At 30.7% G+C, this 15,904-nt stretch overlaps 2 protein-coding genes across 2 annotated transcripts in view; both read right to left on the reverse strand.

Moving 5' to 3' along the window:
• The window catches only part of LOC143251578 (DNA polymerase theta-like), a 104,084-nt gene extending 98,496 nt beyond the window's left edge, over window positions 1–5,588 (reverse strand). The window contains exon 1 of the mRNA XM_076502850.1: window positions 5,218–5,588. Coding sequence (XP_076358965.1) covers window positions 5,218–5,455 — 238 coding nt within the window. The 5' untranslated portion in view covers window positions 5,456–5,588. The remainder of the gene's footprint in view (window positions 1–5,217) is intronic.
• Window positions 5,524–15,211, reverse strand: LOC143251579 (uncharacterized). Its single transcript, XM_076502851.1, has 4 exons — window positions 14,840–15,211; window positions 10,275–10,525; window positions 7,003–7,072; window positions 5,524–5,942 (listed from the first exon to the last, which is right to left on the reverse strand). Exons 1-4 carry the CDS (start codon window positions 15,209–15,211, stop codon window positions 5,628–5,630), a joined length of 1,008 nt encoding a protein of 335 aa, XP_076358966.1. The 3' UTR covers window positions 5,524–5,627.
• Between the last annotated feature and the right edge of the window lie 693 nt (window positions 15,212–15,904).

Here is a 15,904-nt window from a genome sequence, read left to right on the forward strand (position 1 = left end):
AACACACATTTCTGGACACTCCGTGATTAACCTGCATCAAAAACACAGAAGTTTACTTAGGCAACAAAGACTTACTTATTATATGAAAACAATGGAATAGCCTAAGAAAAACCTGGTTCAAACACACATTAACTGAGTATCAATCCAGCATTCAATGCAATATTATTTACAAAAAGTGAGTGTTTGCTACACTTAGATTTTTCTACTATTATTTTGTATGTTTCTGATGATGCACTTCACCTTTTACAGCTATAGGCATTGCCCAAGAAAAAAGGTAAATTTGTGATATCATCTTCAATAAGTAATAACTAATACTTTTTTGAAAATAAATACGCATATAATTGTACATTAAATTTGTTAAGAAATCATAAAGTATGAAAACAAAAAGTAAAGTTTGAGATTACTATCTTCTCTGAAGATGTGAAAACTGAAACTGGGTAGACTGAAATTGACACTGCTTACCAAGCACATGCTTTAGCTGACTAAATTACATTTCAAATGCTGCAAATCCATTTTTGTTTCAATGGTTAGAGTTTTGCATGATTTTTGGACTATTCCCATTGGCTTATAGAGCTTCAAATAAATATATTGCTACTCATTTTAGTAAGAGTAGATTTTTTATATGTGTGTTTACATTTATCAAAATTTTAGGAGTACAAAAAGTATGTAAAGAATTATTTTTCTTAAATGAAAACTGAGTCTGGCATTATTTGAATCTAAAATTATATTCACTAAACAGATGCTTTTATCCAATTAAGACATCCATAAGTTTCTTGAGCTTAAAGATTATATTCATTACAGATTTTAACTTTAGGCTTTACATCTGGGTATGATAATTAGAGATCATAATTACCAGGATTTGTTTATCTAACACACTGGCATATAGTTTTCAATCTTCCAAAAAGTTTAAAGTGAATAACTAATATATTCCCAAAAATTTAGTAAATTTAGTCTACAATAAAACACTGTTGATAAAAACTGTAATTTCTGCTATGTTAATATATATATATTTTCACAGAGATTATACAAAACTGATAAACAATGGCTCACAAACAGTAACTCCCAATCCTTGTTATTTAATTGCTGTTTTTATTAGCAGAAAGCTACATAATAAGTTAATTACATTATGACTACCATAAGAAAATGTGCCACAGATGTTAGCATTGTAAGTCCATAAACTTACTGCTAACCTACCAAAGATTCCCAGTTACTACTAAAACTTATAACTACATTTCCTGAAAAAAGACTTTCTACACTAATTATGAGAAGATTACTACTGAAATCTTAAAGCACACCACATTGACTTAAATAGCTAAAAAAAAAAAAAAGATAACACCTACAGTTCGAGGAGATTATCAGACATAATACAAGATAATAATTAGCTGTGAAGTTCAGAGTACATAATTTAATTTTACCCAAAACTGTTGCACAGCCAAAAACCTAATTAAGCCTATCTAAAAGTTTCAAAACTACAGAAGTTGAGAATGTTATGCTAAAAATTTTGGTGTTTTGGCAGATGGATACTTTCAGTTTCAATGTTTGCATGTCTGGTCATGCTCTAACAGCCTGACATCTTCAGAAAATACTTGCTGAAAAGTTTCCATTGGAAAATTTACATAAAGTTGTCACATCTATAGCACACCTCTTCTTTCTTCATGCTTTCCATAAGTCATCTTCTGTATGAAAAAAATGGTCTTCCAGCATCCATTTCAATAGTTCAATATCACAGAAATCTATAAGCACTGCATCTGGTAACTTGACAGGTATGTCTTTCTATGAAAGACCATGAATAAACATTTCATTTTACACCTGCTTGAAGTATGTGATGGCTGAATAAATACGTTGCAGAAGCAGTTTCTGTCACCTCTCCAGATGGATACCCTTCTTGATGAAACTGCACATTGTTTTCTGTGGTAAATGGCAGGTTTTATCACTGAACTGTGTATTTGTGGATCCTCATCTCTCTCAAGATGTCACACTATGCTTACAATGGTTGGAATATTACTTGTAGCAAGTATCTTTCTAGATGATCCTGAAGCTCCATCCTATTTTTCCAATGTCATTAAGTACAAGGAATATTTCAGTCTTGGAAATTCTACATCCTTGATATTCACATTTCTTAATAATTTGGTATAAGAATATTTTGTATCAAAAAAGGCTGTTAAATATGCTTTCCAAAAGTAACTAGTTTTCAGTGGTATCATGCTAACTACATAATGCCAACCAAAGAAAACATGTAGTTCCAAATATAGTTCAGGTATGGTTGTCAAAGGACTAACTAATTATGTATTCAAAACCATTTTCCTGTAAAATACCCAACTCTCTATAGTCTTATAAACATTTCAAACATAATTAATCAAAGAAATTAACATAACTAAAAGTGTATGATTAATTTATAAAGTAATTTTCATGCAAACCAAGATCAGGCCCTTCTGCCTGATCAAAATCTTGTCAGTGGTTGCTTTTCTAATGTATGTTATTGGACATAACAAACCAAGTGTTACTATACTTAAACTAGTAAATGAAAACTGTAGTTGTACACTACTTACATTGAAAAAAAATTCTCAAAACATGTACCTTTTCTATGGTTTTGAGAAAAATTTGTATTCTATGTATTTTGTGTTTTTGTTATAATTTTAGTGAACAAATAACATAATTGTTTAGGTATTGTGTGTGCATGTTTTTTGAGAAACTTGACCTCTCTCTGTACTCCTGGTTTCAAAAAAGTCCATTTCCATGAAAAATCTGAAAACCTGCATAATTTGCATTCTGGAGTTGAATATGTACAGATGATTTACAAACGTTTACAATAGACTAGTTACTGACTAAATAAATACACTGCATTAAAGAATTATATGACCAAATAAAACAACAGAGTATAATCCAGGGGTGACCAAACTGCAGCTCTATGACATATAATGTGCAACTTGCAAAAATATGTTGGCTCCTTTTGGCATCGAAATTAATATAAAAGGTAAATAAAAATTTTCAAGCTTTATAATTATTTACCAGACATAACCTAAGAGTCCACTGGATTAGAATGTAAGTTTAATGTTCATGGTTAGTAAATATATTTAAGAGGTTAAATCCTAATTTTAATGCTATATTTGAGTCATGGATTGAAGACATTTTGGATCACCAAGGATTACAGAGGAATTGTGCTGGAGAATCAGTTATCGTACAAGCCAGTTCTGACAACGTTAGTTTTAGTGAGCATGGCTTGCAATTTTGCTTATGCTGAATTCCCATATTCAGATGGTGAATTTGTTAAGAAGAATACAGCTGAAGTTGTTACAGTGTTAGATACAAATAACACAAAACTTCAACAACTAATAGCACAAACACCAGTGTCGCCCCATACTACAGAAAGACGTATCTCCCAGATCAGTGCTAATGTTGCAGACAAAATGCAAAATGATTTAAAGAATTTCTTTACATTCAGCTTTGCCCTTGATGACATTATGTTTCCTCTGATGTAACTGTGAAAGAATAGATGTTGGACTTAGTGGCACTAAAAGAAACAACTCGTGGTGTTCACATTAAAAATGTGCTTAACAGAGCCATAACTTACTATTGTTGCAATAGATGGAGCACTTGCAATGGTGGGGAAAAATGCAGGATTAATTGCACTTATGAAAAGTGATCCCAGCTTCCCAGAGTTTCTACCTGTTTGTTGCATTATTCATCATGAACACCTGACAGCCAGATACTTCAAGTATGAAGATGTTATGTAATTTGTGCTAGAAATTGTCAATTTCATATGCCTAAATGGGAAGACCCACTGACAGTTCAAAAATTTTATTAAAGAAATGGAGCTTGAAGATAAACTAAGTGATGTCTCTTTCTACTGCATTGTGAAGTGGCTGTTAACCAGCAATGTCTTAAATAGGATTGTGGATCTGTTGGAGCCTATTTTTACTTTTCTTGAAGAAAAGATTCTATCCTCAACTGGGAAATGATGAACGGATGCAAGATCTAATGTTCCTTACTGATATAATGAATCATCCACAAACTATCAACTTGGCACTCCAGGGGAAGGATAAGATTGTTTCTGATCTTACTCAATTTTCAGCCTTCAGAATAAAATAAGACTTTTTAAAAGAGACATGTTGTTTATAAATTCAGTTACTTTCCCAATCTCAAAAGGAGAGTAAATACATTCCCTGATATTGAAACCAAGTTCCATAAATAAAATATCCTGAACTGAAGGAAACCAGTGTGCAACTCATCACAATTTTCAACAAAACATACTGCTGTGAATCACTGTAATGAATCTTGTGAAGTTGAAACATCGTGCAATCCTGACAAATCAACACCTGACGGAGCTAAATCATACAGCCTTGACAACAAATCAGCCAGAATTTCAATGACTCACAATCAAGATAGGAACTCACAAGACCTCTACTAACAGTAAATAGCCTGATAATTGTATCAATGTTTGTTTGTGTCAGAAAAATATTATGATAAGACTAAAATTTTGTAAGGTGTATCTGATTAAAATAACTCTAATTTTATTGTTTTACGTATTTTCCTCCACGTTTTGACCAGATATTTACTAAGACAAATAAATATCATTAAAAAATATGTTTTTACCCCTTTTATTTTTATTTTTGGCAGTCTCATTTAATATTAATGAAATGCAAATTTGCACATTTTTCTTAGATGTTTCTGTAGTTCATTATCGTATTAAATACGCTCAATGAAGTTAAAACAATAATCAGCCAGGATTTTGAAAACATTTGGAAAATATGTGTGTGTGTGTATTTTGTGATTATTAAAACTAATACAAATTAACAGTTTAAAAACTACATACATGAATAAATATTACATACATGTATTTGTTAATAGTTATATAAAATTTATGTAACAAAATGTGCACATAACAATAAAAATGCAGGTGTAATATTTGTTCATATCTTGCAGCTCTCAAACATCTAAAGTTTATCATATGTGGCTCTTACATTAAGCATGTTTGGCCACCCCTGATAATCTATAAGAAATAAAGCAGACACAATTTCTTCGTTTTTCATGAAACCAACCAGTAAACAAGACAAAGTAACAAATAATAAACCTGATACACAAAGTCCAGATGTAAAATAAAATTTAAATAATATAAATACTCATATATAGCAATACAACTTTTTAATTTTAATTAATGGAAATATGTCATTCATATAAACATTTTTAAAGCAACATTATTAATATTTTCACACCTACCTTCATTCTTTTCTTCCATTCTGTTTGTTTCATTAAGATTATTTTTTTCTTCAGACTGGTCTTCTAAGGTCTGTTGTTCTTTCTGAATTCCTAAAGAGCTAACACCAAAACGTTTATCTCCAGCATTACAGACACCATCTTTAGTAGAGACAACATGTTTTTTCACAGTTAGAACAGCACTGTCTGTATTTTCTTTTCCAGAAGGATAGGAGAGTTCTTTGTTTATGCTCTTTACCATATTTACTGGTTCTAAAGCTAAATTTTCTTGATCTTTATTGATGTCAGACAATTTTGTACTATCAAAATCAACTATCTTAATCAAGTTATTGTTTTTATTATTTCCATGATTTGCATTATTATTGTTACTAATGACAGAAGAACTACAAACTGAACTTTCACCAGTTTTAAACTCATCTGTGTTTTAAATTAACATTTATTTCACTATTTTCACCTTTTCTTCTTTGTGACTTTCCAAATTGCTTGGTAGTTTTTTGGTATGAATTGTTTGTACAACCACTTACTAGCAAATTTTGCAACAAGCATGCTTGTTTTGTTGTACTCTTTTTTACTCCTGGTACATGTGAGTCGTTTGCTTGAAAATATTCCTCTTCAACTCTTGCTAGCTCCAAAATTATATCTTCAGCAACTGATTCTCCAAGCAAATTTTCATGACTGCTGTTGTTTATGACTCCTAGCTTTTCACTTGTCAACTTAAAACTTATCTCCTATTAATGACCAATCATAAAATTAATACATAATCAGAGTTAAGCAAACCTTTTAAACCAAAAATTAATTACAAAACTCACAACATTAATTAAAATTATATAATTACATAATTTTCAAGATAAGAAATTTTCATTTCTAATTGTGTTTTGTGTATTATAAATATATGAACAGTCTTATATAATTTGCATTAATTATTCTCAAAAATTTTTGTTTTCCTTTACCTAGAGTACTATCACAGATAAATATATAAAACACATTACAAAATATTTTGTTATAGCCTTGAAAAATGTAATTAACAGTAAATATTCCAAGGAAAATGTATGTAATAAAGTCAATAATGTTATAACTAATTAGAAAATCGTAATTATTGAATATTAATTTAAAAAGATCAGAAGTACATGGAGGAATAATTATTTTACTTAATACTTATTTCAATCCAAGAACATAATCTGTAAATTATTTTAGGCAATTATTTCTAAAAAACTTTCCTATTAATATGACAAGCACTAAACAAAATACAACAGCATCTAGCTTGTGGAAGTGCAAAGCACTTTCCTCTAAAGATAGATCAATTGATATCTGAAGATTACAGCCTCTTTTATTTTCTAATGGCAATTACCAGTCATGTGGGTGAAAGTTATTTTGGCAGAGACTGACTTTCCATTCAATGCAATGTTTTCACTGTCTGATATAAGATTTCTTTGTGTACAATGTGTAGAGAACGTTGACAGGCAAGATCCATTTCTAAAGTCAAAATGACTCTTTTTCATGCTACAGCAAGTACTCAGACTATGTTCGTGTTTTAACAATATATGTTCACTGTATTTCTGTAGATTTGTGTTTAATCTTTCTCACATATTCAATTAGACTCAGAGAATTTAAGATTACTCCACAGAATATATCTAGTCAAATCTCCTGTTATTCTGTGAACCTATCTCATTGTTCTTAAGAGAACTCTTTTGTACCTAAGAATACCATAGTATTGCTACTTTCAGAATACTCAAACATTTCCAGTTTCCCAAAACACTGCACAGAGTAAGTAGCACTACACAAAATTACCTTTGTTGATGAAGGTTGATGGTTTTCTTTGTTCAAACCTACATGAATGTTTTTTCTTTTCTCTTTAAGCCTGGAAAATGCAGTAAAAAAAGTTATTCATTATAGAAAACCTTAAGAGATAAATTTCTCAATGAGAATATAAATAATGATAATTGTTGTAAAAAGGTAAATAGAGTGGACAAGATGGAAAATGTCAAGAAGTTTTTGTTACATTCTCGATAAACTCCATCTGATATATTACATATTTCAAGGAAGTAAGAATCTAATCACTTATTCCTGAAAGTACATTTCAAGTAAAATCTGGAAAAACTTTTTGTCAAAAGGAAACTCTAACAGAGCATATTTTTTTTATGGAAGATTTGATGAAATTACTCTAATCATTTGGCCAAGTTTTGCTCTACAGTTTCCAAAATAACATTTATTTGTATTACTGTATATTACATATTTTTATACCTTTTTTTTTAATGTGAAGCACTTCTCTTAAACCAATTTCTATATTTTCATGACCTTATATTTAACTTTTAAGAAGCTGCAAATAAAACATCATATTTTTTATACTAAAATTCTGCAACTAAAACGTAACAGGGTGAATGATGTACAATAAGGAGAATCTTTATCTATAATAATAACAGATCCTATCTGTGTTTGCAACCAACATAGCTTCAACAGGAAAGAACCTAAAGATCTGAAACTTTGCATGCTACTAAGAGTTTTTAAGGAGGTACACCTTGATTTTTTTTTACTTAAAACACTTTGACCAATTTTTTGTCCTTTAACCTGGAAGCCCCATATTTCTGCTTCTTGAAAGGTCTATATAAAAAAATTATATTTTTTCTAATTCTCACTTACTGAATGAACAATGAGTGTGAAAGTTTTCTACCAAATACTGTTGAAAAAGAACAAGATGGTGAAAAAATTTCTCCCAAAACTGGCCAACTTACTTTAAAAAATGGGCATATTTTAGTAAAATTTAATAAATTTCATAGGATGTGGGACCAAATATTTCTTAGTCAGTCAAAGGCATCAGAACCTTCCAGACCCATGGAACACAACATCAGATTACTAAAAAGGTTCTGAGAAATAAAGTTTGGGAAATTATATCAAACAAAACAAAGAATTTCAGCAGATTATAACACAACAGAGTTGAAACACTTTCATTTTTCCCACATTCATACAATCCAAAGCCATCAGGCCTTGAATTGTACATAAACACTTAGAAAATGAAGTATTGGTGGAAAAAGATAAAATATGAAAAAAAGCATAAAAGTCAAAATTAATATAATTGCTTTCAAATCTTGAATTAAATTAATTTCGGAGAACATGGTACATTGAGGCCTCTATGAATCATGAGGGGACCATAGAATCATGCAACAGAGCATGGATATTTTATGCTAGTAGTTATGAAAAGCCATTAAAAGTTTAACAGAGGTATTTGAAAAATCCAAACTGACATTCAAGCCTGCAATTACCTCACTCTTTTAAAAATTCTATGCATGTTTTTCCTACATGATTTCAGCAGTGAAATTCCAAAGACTTACCACTGTCCCAGAATTTAAACTTTTTTTAATGTATGAATAAAATATAATTTGTCTCTTGAATATATAACTTTGAACTTTTAGGGAACTGAAATTAGCAATATACATTTTACATGAATTAAAGGATAACATAAACTAAATCACTACATGTACAAGGTAAGTAAAGGTCTCAGACATAAAAATTAGGTTCATTCTGTATGAAAATTGTGTTTTTCTCTAACTTCATTAATACAGTAAAACAGCCTTTTAAATATTTTCAGAATTTACTTGTAAAAAGCCATGTCATTCCATACAAATGTTCTGTATATATATATATATATATATATCAAAGGTTTTCTGAAACCACATGTTTCTTACTGCAGTTATGGTTCTAAGGTTATCCAAAAACATTTAATAAAAAAGAATATAATAAATGAATTCATCAACATTTTATTAATGTTTATAACTCATGAAGATTTACATCCACTGAAATTTTCAATTGTAAATTTATTCCTCAAACGTTAGTGTTATCAGACTCAATGATGGAAGAGACTGTCATTTTCAAATAAACAAGTAACTGTAACATTTATTTTGTAAAGAAACTTACAAAAGATTAATGATGAATGTAATATTAAAATGTGATATATTTAGAATTCACTTGCTTTCAGTTTTTGTTTTTTTTAATATAGGTCTGAATGATAGATTATGTGGTACATAATTATGCCATACGTTTTCTTTCTTTAATATAGTTTTTCAGAATTTGTCAGTTATTCTGATAACACAGTTTTTACATAATGTGATCAAGAAAGTGATTAAGTTGCTTTCATTCTAGTTGCCTATCACACATTTTCTTGACATAACACCTGGTCTGTCCAGGTTAAAGCCTTCCTTACATTTAAATTGGAATGACCAATCACATATATACTGCTAGCCCACTTTGGGTAAATCTGGCATTACCAAATTATTTAAGTAAATTCAGTTTGCACAGTATACGAACAAGCCAATTCAAACTTGTATGCAATCTTGAGTGATATAGCTTGGAGAGAAAACAGTTTTCTGACCACTAAAACAGACTACTCAGCATCCTAACCAAGTAGTCATGTGTTTATGTTATTAAGATTATTTTTGTGTCTAATCTATTTCAATCTCACAAACTCAGTTTCAGTAAAATTCAGAGCTACCACATAGCTGAATTTCCTATCATTTAGTGGACCTATCTTGTCACTCCAGGTAAAATCAGTTTTATCTAAAAATATTGTATTTACACTTGTACTCACATAAAAACAAGTCTTAAAATGATACATATTTGATAATTCATACACACAGACAAGAAAATAAAACATCTAACATCATGGTTTCAATAAATAAATTAATGTACTTACACTTTTACAGCATATTTATTTTTAAAAAATACTAATAATAATACACACCAAATTATAATGATACATATAGATTAACTATAGTTTCAGTAAAAAACATGCAAAACAGTTAACAGAAAATATTGATTATCATACTAAATTAATGTATGCAATTACAAGTATCCTCCAGATTAGAAACACATTACTATTTTAGATACCAAAATATTAATGTTTGTTTTGTGTAATACAGTCCTTACATAACACACCTGAGAGAATCTCTCTTACCAAAATATTAATGTTTGTTTTGTGTAATACAGTCCTTACATAACACACCTGAGAGAATCTCTCTTACCAAAATATTAATGTTTGTTTTGTGTAATACAGTCCTTATATAACACACCTGAGAGAATCTCTCCGTTTCTCATCCTCAAGAGTATCAGCAACCTTCTCAATACTTCCATGTTTTTCTTGATCATCAGTCAGCTGATTTTGTGTGCTGCACAGTGAAGTTCTGTCAAAAGGACCAGGACCTGACACATTACACTGCACTCCATATTGTTCAGTGCTTTCACATTTCGTAACATCTGAAGTCAAGTGTCTTAGTTCTTTAAATGTTTTTTGTTGCTTCCAAGATTTTGTCAACTTTTTCATCTACATATAAAATTCATGTATCATTAATTGACTTTTGTTCTGTATAAATAAATTTATGTTTTCTAAAACTTACTAGAGAGTACTTGCTTTTAAATAAGGAAACAAACTACTGTTAAAGTTTTCATTAACTGATATTTTTATAGTTGTCATGAGACATAATATTTTAAGCCATTTAAATTTTTAATTTTGACACAAGCATGTCACAAAAGAAATGAATAATTACAATGTAGTTTTACAAATATTTGTTGACCATCCTTGTCAAACTGCCAAAACACCAAAATCCTACTGATCTAAATATGTCAGTAGTTGGAAAAAATCCACAAAACATTCAATTCAATCAAGTTAAATTTTAAAAACTTGCACATGAACTTATCTACAACAGGCATTCTCAAACTGTGGGTCATGTAAGTGTTTAAAAAATTCAGTAAATCTTTTTGAAATTTGTTTTTTTTACAAATATTAACAGTCACACAGTATGCTTGGTTCTATCAACCATTGTTCTACTTAGTTGTACTAGAAAAAAAGCCTTTCCTTTTTCTTATGTTTAGGTCATTGCACATTTTTACCTAAAGCAACACAAGAGCTGCCTGTATATAGCCATCCTTAATTTTAAACAGATAGCCTAAAAGGAAAAATACTAATCAACATCCACCACCAATTCTGGAGCTACTCTTACCTGATAAAATAATGGGACATAGCAGTTTTAAAATAAATCCATAATCCTAAAGTAATGATCACCTATTTTCCAGCACTGTAACATAACCCATGAATCCTCAGATTGAGAGCCCTAACATGATATTAGCAGGTTCCATGCTTGCCCTTTCTTTCTAGTATTCTACATGTTTTGTGTTTTGAAGTTGTGAAATAATTCAAAAATGAACTTTATATGTATAACTGTGTTATTTTACCAATAACTGATTTAGGACAGTATTCTCAATTAATTTTCTGTAACCTGACAAATGATGGAGTCTTAAATGTTCATCCTCACAAATGAAGAGATGCCACACTGAAAAAAGCTTGAGGACCCTTATCTTTAATTTATTAGCAAATAAAAAAAAAATATATTGATTTAGACTTGGACTTTCATCATATTCATTTACACTGATTATTAACAGTGGGCATGAAGACTCTGAGATTATAAAGTTTTACACTTGTATTCATTTGAATGGGAATCTGTCTTTTTTTTTTCCAATGTAACAAAACTTACAAACCCTTTTTGTGTGTTTCATCTTAAGAAACCAGTTGCTGAATGGTTTTTCTGAATATTTTTTTCTAAAATGTAATTTAAATATTAATTTGATATTTTATTTGTTGAAATAACAATTATTAGGCTTTTCTTATCTGACATGCATGGTAAAAAAAAAAAAGAGTGAAACATAATTTTTTAACTATACATTTAGAACAAAACTTTTTTAAAATATAAACCAAAATGCCAAGGTTATTCATAAGGCTACAAAAAAATAAATGAGAATTTTCATACTAAACATGAATTAAAATGAGTTTGTCTCCACTTCTACAAAAACAGTTAGTACAGAACTTGATTTCTGAACTTTCCTTAGGTCCTGAAGACTGCTGTGCAAATAGTAAAACTTAACAAAAGGGAAAAAAATACATCCTTAACTCTGAAAGAAAACATAAAAGAAATTTATTGAAAGGGTTATTTATTTAAGGTGCATTCCATTTCACAATTGAAACTTCTTATTAGATTACGTCTTGTGCTCTACCAACTGGGTTTGTTAAGCCATTGTTCAGATCAAATAAGCATCTACAAAACACTTACATCAGACAATGTTGGCAAGCGATTAGCTACCTTAAGATAAAAGTTAAAAAATTATATTTACAAGATGAAGTATTCAGTTATAAATACCTACAATGTTTTTGTGTAGATAATTTGAAAAAACCAACACAAATGATAAATGCTATAACCTCACAAAAACAAGTTGTAACATTTATTTTACTGTTATAATATCAAGGTTTTTTGTTTCTTTCACAATGTTCATTATCAACATACAAGCAGATGATTAACATAAGTGATTACTGACACTAAGCAAGAATTTTATACATATTTTACGTCTGCACTTACTTTAATTTAAACCTCATTAAAAACTATAGTTTTTCTCAAACTTTAACATAACAAGAGAGTGAAACTGAAATACTTGATGAAATTAGCTCAGTTCCTTTACTAAATTCTTTCACAACCACAGTTTTTACACAGTTACAAAGGAGAAGTTGTGTTACTACCTTTAACTTTAAATGTTCAGTTATAAACTAGCAGACCGTGTACCACTTACATTACAAAAACTAAAAGAACGTAATGTTACTATTGATTATTGCATTGTTAATTGCTACCATAATGATTTTGGTAACTTAAAGTTGTATTTAGTTCAATCCAAATAAACGCAATTTCGGATTAAGTACTGATACTAAAAAACTGTTCAATACTACCTAACCCAATATCTAGGTGATATTTAGTTTTAAGCCAACTAATAATTTAAATGTACTTAAAAGTACAGCTTTACTAACAACAATGACATTAAGTTTATGTATTTAAATGGCTTAACTAATACTAATACACGAGACATTTATTAATTATGCTACTTTATCTTTCACATACTTTAATATTATTAAGTTTCGTTTCAATATAACGAATAAAATAATACGTAATTTAAATTTAAGCCCAACCTAAAACTTAAATAAGTTAAAATATTCAGTTTACATTTTTAAAAATTGCGCTTTCTCCCCAACCCCACTTCCCAGAAAAACGTTAGTTACTGTATATGCCAATAGGGAATTAAATTTATTTTAGTTTGAATTTCGAGCATGCTATTCGAGAGCTATGTACTCTAACGGTTCTTAATTTTGAAGTGATAGATTAAAAAGAAGGCACCTAGTCAACAAAATATACCGCCTACTCTTAGACTATACTTTTACGAATAAAAAGTAGGATTGACCGTCAAATACAAGGCTCTCGCGAGTATAAAAGCGAGCATGTTCGGTGGGAATCGAACTGAAGACGTGCAGATTTTGTGTGTGTGTTTTCTTACGTCAAAGCCACATCGGGCAATCTGCTGAGTCCACCAAGAGGAATCGAACCCCTCAATTGAGCGTTGTAAATCATTAGACTTATCGTTGTACCAACGGGGTACCACAGGTTTTGAGTCGAGCGTCCTTAACTACCAAGCCCAAGAGCTGCTACAAACAATGCTTTAAATCTTGACAGTCGTTGAAATATATCGGTGGACTCAGCAAATAGCCCGATGGAGCTTTGCTATGAGAAAACACACACACACGATGAAATAAAATGTAAGAACCTACAACATTAAAACATGTTTTTAAAATAAACTTTATTATTAATCGCAAATTTCGGGCAGAAGCCTTTCGTCAGGTAATTTAAAATGTGTTACATATAAAAAAGGTTTGAATAAAACTGTTTAAGGGTTAGATTATAAAGAAATTCTAAATTACATACGTAATGCGTGGATTACGTTAACAAGAATGTTATTAAGAAATATATTATTGAAACTGTTCTTTTAACAGTTTTAAAATGGTAAACAAGTATTAAAGTGATAGAAATTTGATGTTAGTAGTGTTAGAAATTGGTTTGTTTGTTGTTTTTTCAGTTTCGCGCAAAGCTATACGAGGGCTATCTGCGCTAGCCGTCCCTGATTTAGCAGTGTAAGACTAGAGGGAAAGCAGTTAATAATCATCACCCACCGCCAACTCTTGGGCTATTCTTTTACCAACGAATAATAGGATTGACCGTCACATTATAACGCCCCTACTGCTGAAATGGTGAGCATGTTTGGTGTGACGGGGATTCGAACCCGCGACCCTCGGATTACGAGTCGAGTGCCTTAAACATTTGGTCATAAATTGGTTTGTATTCCATGTTTGATGAATGAACTGTTAAAAGTAACCGATGATCAATTATAAACCAATTATTTTGTATGAAGAAATAAAGAAAACGGCACTAAACAAGTGAGTTTTTATATATTTCTTGCCATCAAATAAACTGATCGTACGAAAAGAATTTCAAATAAAAAAGAGCATTTGAATAAAAAGTCAAATATCTTAGCTTAGTGTCTCTTATAGGTCTTATCAAACAAAAAGTGACGTATAGATCTAGTAACGTTTACGTAGAGAAGTTAACTCTGTTCTTATTAAGAAAAATAATCATATCCACGTTTTCTTACTTTAACTGGGACCTCTTCTTATTTATAAGATTCCCTTAAAGAAAAGATTTGCTCTGATGAAACACTGCTTGCAGGGACATAGATATTTCCTGGCTATGTTACTAATCTTGAGATACATTACAGAACGTTCCTTCCACCACACTAGAGGATCTATTTTTGTATTACCTGCTTCTGCATCATATCTATCCATCTCATTTTGAGCAAGTTTATCATTTGACACTTCTTCTTTAGCCATTCCAGTGCAGATAATGTAATCCAACCAGTTCTCTGTCTCACTCTTCTTGGCAGGTGGATCATCAGATACAACAGTAGTATTTTCTTTTTCTAAGTGGGACAAACCTGGGGCAGGTTCATCACCTGTACCTTCATCAAGTGGCACCTCAAGTGTTTTGTCAAGAAACAGAGGTTTTAGTTCTTCTTTTCTGGCTCTTTCAACAAAATTAAATTCCTTTGTTTCAGGTTCCAGAAGGCCACTCAGTAAATATTTGTTCATCAACTTTTGTTCTTTCTTCAGTTTGTTCCACCATGTCTTGCTTTACCTTTTTTATACAATTTGAGTCATCTCCTTTAAGCACTAGGGCAGCTTCGATCTTCAGTATGATTGGTGTAACTTTAGATACTGTGATTTTTTTTCTCAGCACTTACTATTTCAGTAGCTTGTTTGAAAGGTTTTGGGATTTCAGTCAGACATTCTTCCAGTTGTTGTTCTTCGTAGCTGTATAATTTTGCTCAAATATCTTTGCTTTTTATCATGTTTTGTGCAAATGCAGCAACATGTAGTGTTGGCATTTGCTCATTTGAACACTCAAGTATGTCAAGAGTACTGTTCCTCCTAGTTGGTACATCTTTAGTCAGCCTGCGTCCTTGTACTTTTGCAGGCAGCACAATTTCTGTTTCCCCTCTAAAATTTCTGCAGCTAAAGGAATTCTGTGGAAATAGTTCACAACTGCTCTCCCTTTGGAAATGGTCCTGGAAAGTTCAATGCATGTTTCACAACAAGGTTTGGCTTGTGTAAAAAGCAGCCTAGCCTCTGCTACTACAATTTCTCAAATGCCTTTTTCTCATTAGCAGCATTATCCGTGGTCACTATAGGTTCTGGAATAAGCCAAAGTTCAACAGTCTCTCGAAGATTCCCTGCAATGTTCTCTCCAGTGTGTGATCCAGCATATTTCTGAGTTCTTAAAAC

The sequence above is a fragment of the Tachypleus tridentatus genome, chromosome 6 (genome assembly GCF_004210375.1).
Source record: "Tachypleus tridentatus isolate NWPU-2018 chromosome 6, ASM421037v1, whole genome shotgun sequence".
NCBI lineage: Eukaryota > Metazoa > Arthropoda > Merostomata > Xiphosura > Limulidae > Tachypleus > Tachypleus tridentatus.